The sequence below is a fragment of the Gambusia affinis genome, linkage group LG01, assembly GCF_019740435.1.
Source record: "Gambusia affinis linkage group LG01, SWU_Gaff_1.0, whole genome shotgun sequence".
NCBI classification, from domain to species: domain Eukaryota; kingdom Metazoa; phylum Chordata; class Actinopteri; order Cyprinodontiformes; family Poeciliidae; genus Gambusia; species Gambusia affinis.
The window spans coordinates 43,481,617-43,494,952 of NC_057868.1; the positions used below are offsets into that span (position 1 = coordinate 43,481,617).

General features: G+C 37.5%; 1 protein-coding gene and 1 pseudogene across 1 annotated transcript; both read left to right on the top strand.

The window, feature by feature from the left end:
• Window positions 1–2,136: 2,136 nt before the first annotated feature.
• Window positions 2,137–3,346, top strand: LOC122830107 (annotated as a pseudogene).
• A 2,891-nt stretch (window positions 3,347–6,237) lies between these two features.
• Window positions 6,238–12,077, top strand: LOC122836065 (taste receptor type 1 member 1-like). Its single transcript, XM_044125726.1, has 6 exons — window positions 6,238–6,419; window positions 6,554–6,851; window positions 6,943–7,665; window positions 8,334–8,540; window positions 8,650–8,770; window positions 11,149–12,077. The coding sequence occupies exons 1-6, from the start codon at window positions 6,238–6,240 to the stop codon at window positions 12,075–12,077; spliced, it is 2,460 nt and encodes an 819-aa protein (XP_043981661.1).
• Window positions 12,078–13,336: the final 1,259 nt, after the last annotated feature.

Sequence of the window (13,336 nt, forward strand, 5' to 3'; positions counted from 1 at the left end):
TCTTAAAATGAATTCAGGCAAACTGCACGGTTGAGATCTTGGCACACTTCTTTAAGTTCATGCATAAGCAAAGGAACTGGTAAACAACCACAACAACTAAGCAGGTTTTGACAACGGACTGACGGATTTGCCATGTTTATGAGCTGGAGGGGGTTATCAGAAGTATGTTGTTGTAGTTTTACATGCATATAAACTTTGTTCTCTCAGTCACAATCATCAATGCTAGGCATCATTAACAATATGTGGGCACTTCCATCTTGAAAAGAAAGTATCAAATCGAATTTTTGCCATGTTTTTTTAAACTCTGTGAGCAACTTACTACCCATTGAGGGGGGCTATTATCTGAAATTTACATCTTTGAAAGCTTTGTATCATTTTATAATGTTATTCCCTCATCAAAATCTCACCTGGAGTGTTGCGTTGATTATTTCATGCATGTTAGAAGAAACCTTGAATCTACCCTGGCATTCATTCAGGATACCTAAAAGCTTGTTCCCTCAATATGGCGACTATTTCTACACAGGCTCACAGAGCAGCCCTCCCTCCTGACTCCCCCACTGAGCTAGACTAGCGGCTGCAGTAATTAGCGAACACTTGGTGGAAATGTGTATTTGCTCAGTTTACCATACACGCTACTTATCAGTCAAAGCTCACAGAATGGTTGTAAATGCTAAAGGTGGGACGCTGAAAATAATAAGAGCTTGTCAAAAAGACAGAGGCCCAATTTCAAGATGTCAAAATTACAGAGACGTTTCTTTTAAGCTATGTCTGAAATATATACAGCATTTTTATGACAGCTGAAGGTAACATAGTTACTGGACTGTGGGATATGATGGCACTGTGTGGCTGGAAACTACCCACGTTAACTGAAGTGTCATTGCCCACCAGCATGACATTAAAGACTAAAGATCAAATTTTTTGATTAATAAAACGCTGACATAGCTGTGAGCTTATTCATTCTAATGGCAACATAAAAAAAATTTAATTAAAAGAGAAAACCTTAAACTCATCTGACCTTATCATAATTAGAAAAAAGGCGATTCTAGTTATTAGTGTAAACTTGTGACTTCAGGTATTTTGTTAGCTCCAAAAAAAATCTAAAGTATTTAATTCTGCATTGTCCTCCTTTTACAACTTTTGTCAAAACCCAAAAATCACCCTTTAACCTGTCTGTTTGCACTTTGTTTTACAAACAGGATGACGTAAATTCAAACTTTAATAGACTCCTGCAAAGTACCACTGCCTCCCACAGAGGTCTTGCAAATGATCTGTGTGGCCAAAGATGAAGTCAAGCAAAGCTCATTTGTAAGAGGATGTCGCATTTTACCATAAGCTAAAGACACCTGGACAAACTAGTCAAATCATTCGAGTTCATTTGCTTTTAACCACTTACGGACTTTGATCAGCAGTTTTATTGTTCTCATTCACATCTGATCCTTATGTGAAATTCATCCTGAATTTAAACACTTCATAACACTGCTGTAACTTTTGCATTTTCAAAAATATGTTGTAAGTTTGTTAGAGACAAAAAAAAATGTTCAAGGTTTATTTGAGAACAAAGCAAAATCTGTAAGCATGACGTCAGACTTTTTTCAGTTTAACCACATTAAACATATGAATCCAATATTCAATTGCTTTTGTATTCCAGCAAGATATAATAAAGTGTTTTTAGTTCCACAGCATACATGCCCAATATTTTAAGTGGCAAATCTTGGATTCCAGTTGAGTTATTAAAGTTATCTAAATTATACAAATTAATTAACTAGACCAGGGATCTGATTGAAAAATTTTAAAACAGGTTGACCTTTTTGACAGTGACTTCCAACTTGCTTGTGAAGAAATTAAAGAGAGTCCGGAACTACTGGGATTTTCTTTGCATCCACTAATCATTTCAAGATATATACAGTACATATGATATGTGAAGCTGGAAATGCAACATTAGAGGATTGCCCTTTCAAGAGATTCAATTCCTCGTTAAAAGTAGAGCCTAGTTAAGACTGTAAATCTTAAATGCTTTAGGATGACATGTTTTCTTTTTCCTGCAGATTTTCTCATAATTTTTTTTGTGTGCTGTCACAGCCTCAGAGTTTCATCTGGATGGTGATTATTCAATTGGGGAACTCTTTGATATTCATCATGTCGATGCTTCAGTCTATCCCAGAAGACCATAAGCCATCGACTGCTCCAGGTAAATTTCACAAAAATTAAACTTTGTAAAAAAAATTTTTACAGAGGTTAACCTGAAGTCATATCAGTCATCTCACTGTAACTTTGTTTCACACTAATTGCGCAGAGAATAGTCAACCTTTATATTTCCAGCCATTCAGAAAACTAAAACAAAACCACAGACACAAAGGATTTCCCAGGAATTTTCAATCTCATATCAGAAAATGGCTTGGTCCAGCCGTGGAGAAATTCACTTGAGAATCGCTCCAAAAATCCCAACGTGATTGTTCTGATCAGCCCGTCCACCAGCACCAACACCTTGGCTGTAGCCCCACTGTTTCTGTCGTACCTAATCCCGATGATAGGCTTTACTTTATTATTGCTGTATAAAACAAACAGTGCAAACCAACAGTTTAAATGTATGGTTTGTAAATTTATTGTCCCAAAACTGTGTGAATTATTATTCTTTCTACAGGTTAGCTACGGCGCTGCCAGCTCTGCTTTCTCTCAAAAAATCTGATTTTCATCATTTTTCCAAACAGTGCCTTCCAACAAAGAAATCATAGATGTCATGGTTAACATTTTAGCGCACTTCAACTGGCGCTGGGTTGCTTTTCTTTACAGCGACAATAATTTTGGCACTGATGGACTGGAGCTTTTAGGGACACCGATTAAGGAGACCGACACCTGCCTGGCCTACACCAAGGGCCTCGATGAAAATACAGAGTATACTCAAATATTCAAACAATTGGACAAGCAGAATTTAAACACCATCATTGTTTTCTCCACCAACTTGGACGCTAAAGCTCTTGCTGAGTCAGCAATACAACTGAATGTCTGTAACAAGGTTAAACAAAAGGCTCCTCAGGTTGGAAGGGCTCAAAAACATTGGCACTGTACTTGGGGTGGCTCAGTCGGTGTTGCCAATTCCTGGTTTTGACGATTTCATTTACTCTACCAAATGCCAGATGGCCAAAGAACAGAAGTTTTGTAATCAGTAGTGCAACTGCAGCAATCTAGTTCCAGAGGACATCATTTCATTTCAATGGACCCGTCCTTTTCATTTCCTGTTTATTCTGCTGTGTTTGCCATTGCTCATGCCTGACACAATGTTCTACAGTGTGGAGCTAATAAATCTAACCGTGACATTGAAGTCCAGCCATATATAGTAAGGAAGTAAGTGAACAACAAAGGTTTAATTTATTAATTTAAATAATGACAGCTTTATTTTGTTTTAATTTAAAACTTTTCTGCATGGTTTAGCATACGTACAAAAGCATACTTTGGAATATTTTTTCCAAAGTATGCTTAACTTTTTTTAAAAACTAATGTTTTTTTCAGAAGAACTTAAAAGTCTGGGAAATTGAACAAAATCCACATATAATGTTTCTTTTCTTTTACATATTCATCCAAAGCTGGAAAATAATAAAAACTAATTTCAGACATTTCACAATGTTTCAAGGCTAAATAAGGATCCTGCCTGGAGGACTGTTTAAATACCAGGACTGTTTAAATATGTTTGCTGTAGCAAAAAATAGCATCCAATTCAAAAAACTAAATGAAACTTTTCTACTTTCCTATTCATTTTTCTCTGTGAATTTAATCATATGCTGCTTTCACATCTTGTAAAACAGAGGATCCCTACAAGTGCATCAACTGCAAAGAGACAGAGTAGTCTGAGGCAGGCAGCATGATGGGCCTCACTTTGGCAGTCAATTTGCTTGACTGAGGAGAATATAGAGTTTTGAATCAAACTGTGCTCCTTTCAAAACTAAAACAGTAGCTGCTAAGTACATTTTGTAAAGATTTGTCATTGAATAATTAAAATGTGTGTGTTTTTATTAGAATATTGACATTATTTTATTGCAAAGCTGTCATCTTGACTATCGGCCTTCACCTGTGTTTACACTAAACCTCCAGCAGATGGCAAAAAACTACAACTTTCAAAGTCAACTTTGAGTTTGAACACCCAGTTTTGAGTGTTTGTGATAGATGGATAGAAACCATTTAACCAAAAGAAAATGACATTATTTAAAATAACATTTAAAGAACTTGTTTTACAGTTTCAAATATTCAAGAAAATTTTGTATAGAAACAAATAAAGGTAAAGTCAATGTTTATTATGTAGTTACAATGTCTTTAGCAAGTCTGAAACCTTTTTTTGGGGACATTTCAGAAATTCTCTGTTGTGTGGCACAACATGTTTACTCCATATTGAGTTAAACCTGCATTTTGGATATTGCTGTAAAAGCCAGAAGTTCAGTGTGATTTTTATGTTAGAAATTGCTAATATTGAATTATGCTTACGGGTACTTTTATCTTTTTTTAATGGACAGAAAAACAATACAATTGTAATATATGAAAATAAAAGGTAAAAAAAATCTTTTTTTAAATAACCAACTCTGACATCTAGTTAGACAACTAGGTTGTACTTTACATGCTGCACTCTATAGGTGTTATTAGCAATAACTGTTTGTTTTATTTTCTTCTTCATGTCTTTGTAAAACAAAATCTCAAGTGATTTAGTCAGATTTTATCATCCTGATGTAAAATCGAGGCATCCTCTCATGGTTAAACTTTGTTCTCTTTAAAGATAATTTTTTTTTAATGTAAGCTAAAAGTCCTGTTGTTTAGAAATGTTTGATCCAAGAAATAAAGATGTAAAGGTCCAGATTTTGCAAATTCTTAATTTTCTTGCATTTTTGTTTTCATTTCAATCTACAAGAATACAGAATTTCCCTCTATGTTAAAGTTGTCTTTCTGCAATCTTTTAACTACAAGGATTTTTTATGGTACTAATGATACTGTGGTTAACAATCGCAAAGACAACTTTTTCAGATTTCACAATCTCATTATATTTCAGTGTATGTGGGTTTTCTCCACTCAGCTCTGGCAGAAGTAAAGAACAAACTCAAATTGAAATAAAACACAATTTGTGGCATTAAATACATCATTTATTCACAAGAAAAAAAAAAGATTAAAGACTAAAAAGTGGGAAACATTAGATCATATAATATTCGGTTCTGGCTTGGATGGTAACATTGACCTTTTTAATGTAAATTAGTAGCCGAATAAAAAAATGCTATTTCCCCATTGTTATTTCAAACGTAAAGTTTATGCATATCAGAGCTTGATTACAATTTCAATTAACTGTATTTACATTTTGAAAGGGGCAACTGGCCAACAGAGAAGAAGAGACAGAAGAGTAGACAGTAGATAAGTTTTTTTTAGTTTGTTTGTTAATGAGGACAAAAGAAAATAAATCACATAAACTTACATTTGAAATAGTTAATTCTTTTATAAAGTGTGTGAGGTAGTATGGGGCTGGAGGGCAAATTTAAACGTGCATCTAGATACAAAGATAAGAGTTCGTTATATGCAACATGTTTGCATAAAATCCTGTCATTTGAAACATGAGGATGTATTTGCAATAGTTAGATTTTAGATATGGACAAAGTCTTGCAAAAGTATTATTGCTTCCTGAACTTCTGCTTATTTTACCGTGTTACAACCTCAAAGAACATGTTAAGAAGTCAGTCAGGCAAAATCTTAAATGAGATAAGTGGAAGGACCATGAGTCCTTTTGTACAGCACAGCAAGTCGTTCTGGTATAATAACTTCATGGTTGTAAAAGGAGCAAAATGAAGTGTGTATAAAATGTTTCTTTTTTGAAGGAAGTACAACTAAAGACAATGCTTATTACCCTGAACACAAGACGGGATATTATGTTATTTTTTATTTCTCTACCATCTGTGTGCTGTAATGTTACTGTACTGACTGAGATTTGCTGTTTGAAAATGTTCTTAACTATGAATTAAATAGCTAAAAGAGGAAACATAAAAGAGTGGGATCTGGTTTTTGGGATAGGAATTCAACTTCAAACCCTGGTTTACTGTGAAAACTCAGGAGTAATTTCAATGCTTTTGCATGCTAATTTGGTAATTCTCCTTCAACCATTTCTCAGAATAAATTATGTTACCACAAGCATGGAAATGAATAGGGTTCAGCATCACTAGCGAGTAACAAATCCATTGACAGTTCATGTCAGACCGGCAAACATTAATCGTGAGCATGAAACATTTTATTGCCGCCGCGTGTATGATGGGACTTTTTCTCCACGGCGTCACAAAATCCACGCTGAGAGACTCAGAGTTTCAACTGGAGGGAGATTATTTACTTGGTGGACTTTTTGACATCCATTATATCAGTTCACCTCCTTCTCAGAAAAGACCTGAAGCCATCGACTGTTCTAGGTGAGTAGCATCAACTCGTTAATAAAGTCTGTAAGTCTAACTCTTTTGAGAAGATAGCACAGTTGAGCTTTTAAAAACAACATCACTGATAAAGATATTGCACCTCCATCAGTTCATGGTTTCCTTTCCCACAGGGAGAATTTCCTTCTTCCAAATTACCGAAGTTTTCAGTTGATGAGGTTCACGGTTGAGGAAATAAATAACTCCACCACCCTGCTGCCAAATGTCACCCTCGGCTACGAGCTGTTTGACCACTGCTCGGACACACGTAGATTCACAGATATCCTCAAGCTCATCTCCATCAATGGCTCCATCCTACCTTGGCGTGAGCCATCAAAGAATCGGTCCAAAGTGATGGCACTGGTTGGTCCTTTCACAAGCACACATGCCCTGACTGTAGCCCCGTTTTTTATGGTGGATCACGTTCCTGTGGTAAATATCCTTGCATGCCTTTCACTTAATTGTTAATTTCTTTTTTATACCAATTTTACACTAAAAATTATTCTGTACGAATTCTCAATAGGTCAGTTATGGCAGCTCTGCTTCAGTTTTTTCCGAAAAACGCAAATACCCGTCTTTTCTACGAACAGTGCACCCCAATCAGGACACTGTAGGAGTGATTGTCATGATTCTTCAACACTTCAGCTGGAATTGGGTTGCTTTCCTCCACAGCAGTGACGACTTTGGCGTCGACGGCTTGGAGATGTTCATTAAACGGATTAAAAACACCGACATCTGCCTGGCTTATTCCAAGGCCCTTAGTGGAGCCACTGATTACTCACTAGTCTTCGACCAGATGGAGGAACAAAAACTAAACGTGATTATTGTGTTCGCCCCAAAGATTCACGCCGAAGCTGTCGTTAAAACTGCAATTGAGCAGAATGTCACCAACAAAGTGTGGATAGCGGATGACGGATGGTCTTTAAACAAGCAGCTCCCCAAAATGGAGGGAATCAGAAATATTGGAACTGTCCTCGGGGTTGCTCAGCCAGTGGTGACAATTCCTGGTTTCGATGATTTCATCTACTCCACGGTAGGGTGGGCACTCAAAGCAGACGCCGAGCAGCAGATGTGCAATCAGGTTTGCAACTGCAGAAATCTGACTGCTGGAGAAATTATTGCAGCAGATCCGTCGTTCTCTTTCCCGATTTATTCCGCTGTGCATGCTGTTGCTCAGGCCTTGCATAACATCCTACAATGTGAAACTGACAGATGTGATGACACTATATCAGTGCAGCCATCTACTGTAAGTATACATTGATCTTTTGTAGTTTACAGAAATTTGTTGAAGAATTCCCTGTTTAAAATCTCCATTTCCCACAGTTACATAATTTTGCTGGTTGATCCAAAACTAATTGCAAATGTCCCGGGTCAGACTTCTTAGATCTTTTGCCTATTTTTTTACCTGCACTCACAATGTTGTCCAAAAGGATTTACATCTCTGAAAATGTTGACATTTTTGTCTCATTGAAGCCACAAAATTAAATGTACACTTTTTCCCCAATGACCCAACACAAAACAAATACATAAAAATGAAATGGAATGAAATTGTTCTTAAAGTAATTTTACAAATAAAAATATGAAAAGTGCACAATGCATTTGTACTAAGGTCCCTGATTCAACACTTTGAAGAAGAACAGCCGTTTTTTTAGTACCGGTCTTTCTCTTCTCAAACGTTTCTCTTTTCCAGTCCGAGAGTCAGAGTGAAGCGGCCTGCACAAATGTCTTCTCAGATTCTTATTTGCAAAAAATATCGAAAGTCATGCATCATCTACTTCAAAATCATGTGCTGTTTTGTGATGGTCTAAACCCTAAAGTACTTTGAAATGAGTTGATGTAGCATTTAATCTCATTGCTCTTTCAAAATCTGATTCACTAACCACTTTTCTTGGTATGTTGCACAATTCATGTTAGGTGGTAGAAGAACTCAGGAAGTCCAACTTCACGCTGCTGAACCAGAGTATCCTATTTGATGAGAATGGAGACCCCAAGTTTGGACACTTTTCAATAGTTTTCTGGAACCACAGTGGCAATGCTCAGGAGGTTGGCTTCTACCATTTTAACCAATCTCCTGGCTTCTACATCAACAATACCCAAATTCAGTGGCACACAGATGAAGAGGTAAGTTTATTTTATTAGCAATACACTCAGAGATGTGGATATATGTGATTGCTCCATCATATATATGATAAAGCTCCCCTGTGCTGCGCTAATGAACTGTCTTGTGCAGGTTCCGATCGCAATTTGTTCCCCCGAATGTCCAACAGGATATGCAAGAAAAACAACTGGAATCCATAAATGTTGCTTCAGGTGTGAAATATGTCCAGCTGAAACATACGTCCACATCACAGGTAAATGACTGGAAATGCAAGAATTGTTTTTGTCTACAATCAAACCCAAAATTCACCAAAGATGCAGTAAATCATCACAATGCCAACATGGCAACACGCAAAAACCTGCTCAACAATAATACGAAGGGCTAATAGATTTAATGCCAGTAAGGTTTTACATTGACCATTAAAAATTGTATAAATTATTTTGAACCATGCAATTTTTTAAACTAAAATTTAAATAATATCTGATTAATCTGGTCAACTTTTTACAATTTTGAAAAATTTATTTTACATTAACAGAGCTTATTAGATGCCTAATCTACTATTTCAAACTTCTTAGTTGAATGAATTTAGTTTTAAAACTCAATCTGAATGAGGTATAAATACATTTGGGCTTACAGTTGTGTTCGAAATAATAGCAGTGCCTCAACAGCAGCAAGAAAATCACTGGTTTTATTAACATTTCAAACTCTATACCCCAGATAAGTTTCTGGGGGGTAAAATAAAGGTATAGAAAACCAACAAACCCAACAGGACAGCCATGCATACTGTGGATTCTGTGAAATTGAATGATTAACTGAAAAGGGTGTGTTCAAAAAAATAGCAGTGGTGAGTTCAATTAGAGAGGGCATCAATTAGGGAGGGTATTCTGGGAAAAAAGGGTGTTAACAGGTGATCCCGAGGTTCATGACAACTGGCTTGCTGGCTGTGCATTTCTCCGGAAATTTCAATGAAAATGGGTCGTTCAAGACACTGTTCTGAAGATGAGCGTTTCCTAATAAAAAAATTGATTAAAGAAGGGAAAACATACAAAGAGGTGCAGAAAATCATTGGCTGTTCAGCTAAAATGATCTCAAATGCCCTGAAATGGGAGCAAAAAACTGAAAAACGAGGAAGAAAAAGAAAGACAACCCCTCGAATGGACAGAAGAATAGCCAAACTGGCGAAGACTCAGCCAATGATGGGATCCAAGAGGATCAAGCAAGACCTTCAGTTGACAGTGAGTACTGTGACAATCAGAAGACGTCTTACTGAGGTTAACCTTCCAGCAAGAAGCCCCCGCAAAGTCCCACTGCTGAGAAAAAGACATGTGCAGAAGCGTTTACAATTTGCCAAAGAGCACATTGACTGGCCTGAAAAGAAATGGCATAATATCTTGTGGACAGATGAAAGCAAGATTGTTCTTTTTGGGTCTAAGGGTCACAGGCAGTATGTCAGACGCCCTGCAAACACAGAATTCAAGCCACAGTACTCACTGAAGACCATTAAGCATGGTGGTGCAAGCATCATGATATGGGGATGTTTTTCATACTATGGTGTTGGTCCGATTCACCGCATACAAGGGATCATGGATCAGTTCCAGTACATCAGGATCCTGGAAGAGGTCATGCTGCCATATGCTGAGGAGGAAATGCCTTTGAGGTGGACCTTTCAACAGGATAATGACCCCAAACACACCAGCAAGCGAGCAAAAGCATGGTTCCAGATGAACAAGATTCAACTGATGGAGTGGCCAGCACAATCCCCGGACCTTAATCCCATTGAAAACTTGTGGGCTGACATAAAAAGTGCAGTGCATGAGGCAAAACCAAGAAACGCTGAGGAATTGTGGAATACAGTGCAATTATCCTGGGCTGCAATACCTGTGGAACGATGCCAGAAGTTGGTTGACTCCATGCACCACAGATGTGAAGCAGTCATCGGAAACCGTGGTTTTGCAACAAAATATTAGTTTAGGATACTCAGCTAGGTTCACTTATCAAGAATTTCTTTGTTTGTACAGTACATTTTTGAGTTTCCAAGGAAAGATGGCAACACTGCTATTCTTTTGAACATGCCATTTCTTACTTTATTTGAAATATTATTATTATTATTTAAGTTTTGATGACTTTGCGCAATTGTTTTGCTTTGGAATAGAATGTACTGTGTCCCCAATGTATCTGTGTTCATTAAAGTACAATTTCTTTGAAGAATTTTGACATTTACTCATTTTTCTAAAGGCACTGCTATTATTTCGAACACAACTGTAACTGCGAACAGAACCAACTCATTATAAGTTTTTCTACAACTTGCCAAAGTTCACATATTGGTAGTCCTCTAAAACATTTAAACAGTAGATTTTTATTAAAATATATACTTTTGTTTTGCTTTTTGTGCAGCTTGTAAAAGTACAACTTAATAGTTAATTTGTCCTGTTGCCTTACCAGCAAATGATATAAGCCAGGATTCTTTCTGAGGTCTCATGGTGATAGAAATTCACTCAGTATTCACTCAGTAAATCACTCAGACCAAAGTTGCCTTTGCCTCTGTCAGTGAATTTGTTAAAAACAGAAGAGAATTTATCCCGTCTTGAATCTTCCAGCTATTTTTGACTGTTTATCTCTACTGTAAAACAGAGGATCCCTACAACTGCATCAGCTGTAAGGAGACAGAGTGGTCTGAGGAAGGAAGTACATCGTGCAACCTGCGGCTGGTGGAGTACGTTCCCTTTACAGACAGCAGAGCTTTATTAGTAATGACCGGGACCTTCATCCTGCTGGGTCTCATTCTGGCTGTAGCTCTTCTCTTTGCCGTCAACTACAACACTCCTGTTGTCAGGTCTGCTGGAGGACCGATGTGCTTCCTGATTTTAGGCTGCCTCACTCTGTGCAGTATCAGTGTGTTCTTTTACTTTGGTAAGCCCACAAATGCTTCTTGCGTCTTGAGGTATTTCCCATTTCTTCTGTGCTACTCCGTTTGTCTGGCGTGTTTTGTTGTGCGCTCCTTTCAGATTGTTTGCATTTTTAAAATAGCTGCCAAGTTCCCCAAACTCCAAAGCTGGTGGACTAAATATCACGGCCAATGGCTGCTCATCACAGGGACATTCTTGACTCAGGCCGTGTTGATTCTCATTAGCTTTTCTGTTCACCCTCCCAGACCGTACAATGAGACATCATGGTACCAGGACCAAATTGTTCTGAGCTGTGACCTAAATCTCACTGTGGCTTCTTGTTCTTTTATTATTCTCCCTTTGCTTTGTTGCCTTTGCTTCATTTTCTCCTACATGGGAAAAGACCTGCCAAAGAACTACAACGAGGCCAAAGCCATAACCTTCTGCCTGCTGCTGCTGATCCTCACCTGGATCCTGTTTGCTACTGGATACCTACTTTACCGTGGAAAGTACATCCACACTCTCAATGCTTTGGCAGTGCTTTCAAGTCTTTACTCTTTTCTCTTGTGGTATTTCATCCCAAAATGTCACATCATGATTTTCCAGGCTCATAAAAACACACAGAAATACTTTCAAGGTCTTATTCAAAATTATACCAAAACAATTTCTCAGTAGCGTCTTCAGAGGAAAGTGTAAGTAAGTAAATAAAGTTCATTTATAAAGCATTTTTCACTGTTCGAGTCACAAAGAGCTGTACAACATGAATCACTGCTCTTTGTGATTCATGTTTTCAGACAAAAAATATGAAAACAAGCATGAGAAGCATAATAAAATTATGAGTACCTTTACCCTAATTCAAGGTAAATGAGTGTGAGTGTCTCTTAGTTTTTATGTCAGTTTTTTGTCTAAATTAAAAAATTAAAGGTGACACTATTTTATGTAAATAGGAATGCTTTGCACTTCAGTGTAAATGTAACAAAATCGTGATCTCAGTCCTGTGAAGGTGTGTGGTTAGAAGATAACCTATTAGGTCAAATAAAACACCTCTGTCAGGAAGAATGGGACAAACTTCAAGCAAACTGTTTGGAGAAGCCCAAATGTTTGACCCAAGTTGTAATGCTTAAATGCAACATTACTGAAAGGTAATGAAATGTGTGACATCTGAATTTTATGAAAAGAATAAAACAAATCTGTGAAAGAACATGATGATTCTCCTCAGTATCAACTGTACTCACCCACAAATACACAATAAACCGAGACATTTAACCAACAAGTTTGACTGCTCCGCTGTTTTTGTGCGTGTTCTTTTTTTGTTGGGCCTACCATGACTGGAAAACAAGCACTGAACTTCATACAGGGACTGCCAAAAACTCCAAATCCCAGAATGCATTGCATCAACATTTTCTCTACAGAGCTCCCACCGGACGGGGCTTCGCAGCAGGGAAACAGTGTGATGAGACGGGACTGCATCTTTAAAGAAGCCTTGGATCCAAAGTAAATATTCAGAGTATTGTTTGGACAACTGGTGACTGTTTCCGGACTGATGACAAGCCTGAGTCTGACCTTTCAGCTCCTGTAGAACAGTAATAATAAAATTATTACAGATTCCCTCAAGTCTGATCATGTTACCATAGCAGCTGAATTACCCAAAGACCACACAAAAAACTCATAAATGAATTATTAAAAATGTCTCTTTTCACCTTTTTTGAGGCTTTACTCTTTGCTCATACCTGCCCTTAGAAACTCCCTTCCGATTTCTGTTTGTGGAGGAATATTTTATCTTGTCCTTTACATGTCGGTTCTGTCTTGCTCAGTAAGTGCCCGTCCCTTCCGACCACAGGGGACAAGCTGTTCCGCCTTTCCACGAGCTGCCAACCTTTAATTCAAATTCAGGCGACATTACGGTCTATCAATCACTTTTGTCTGTGGTCTGA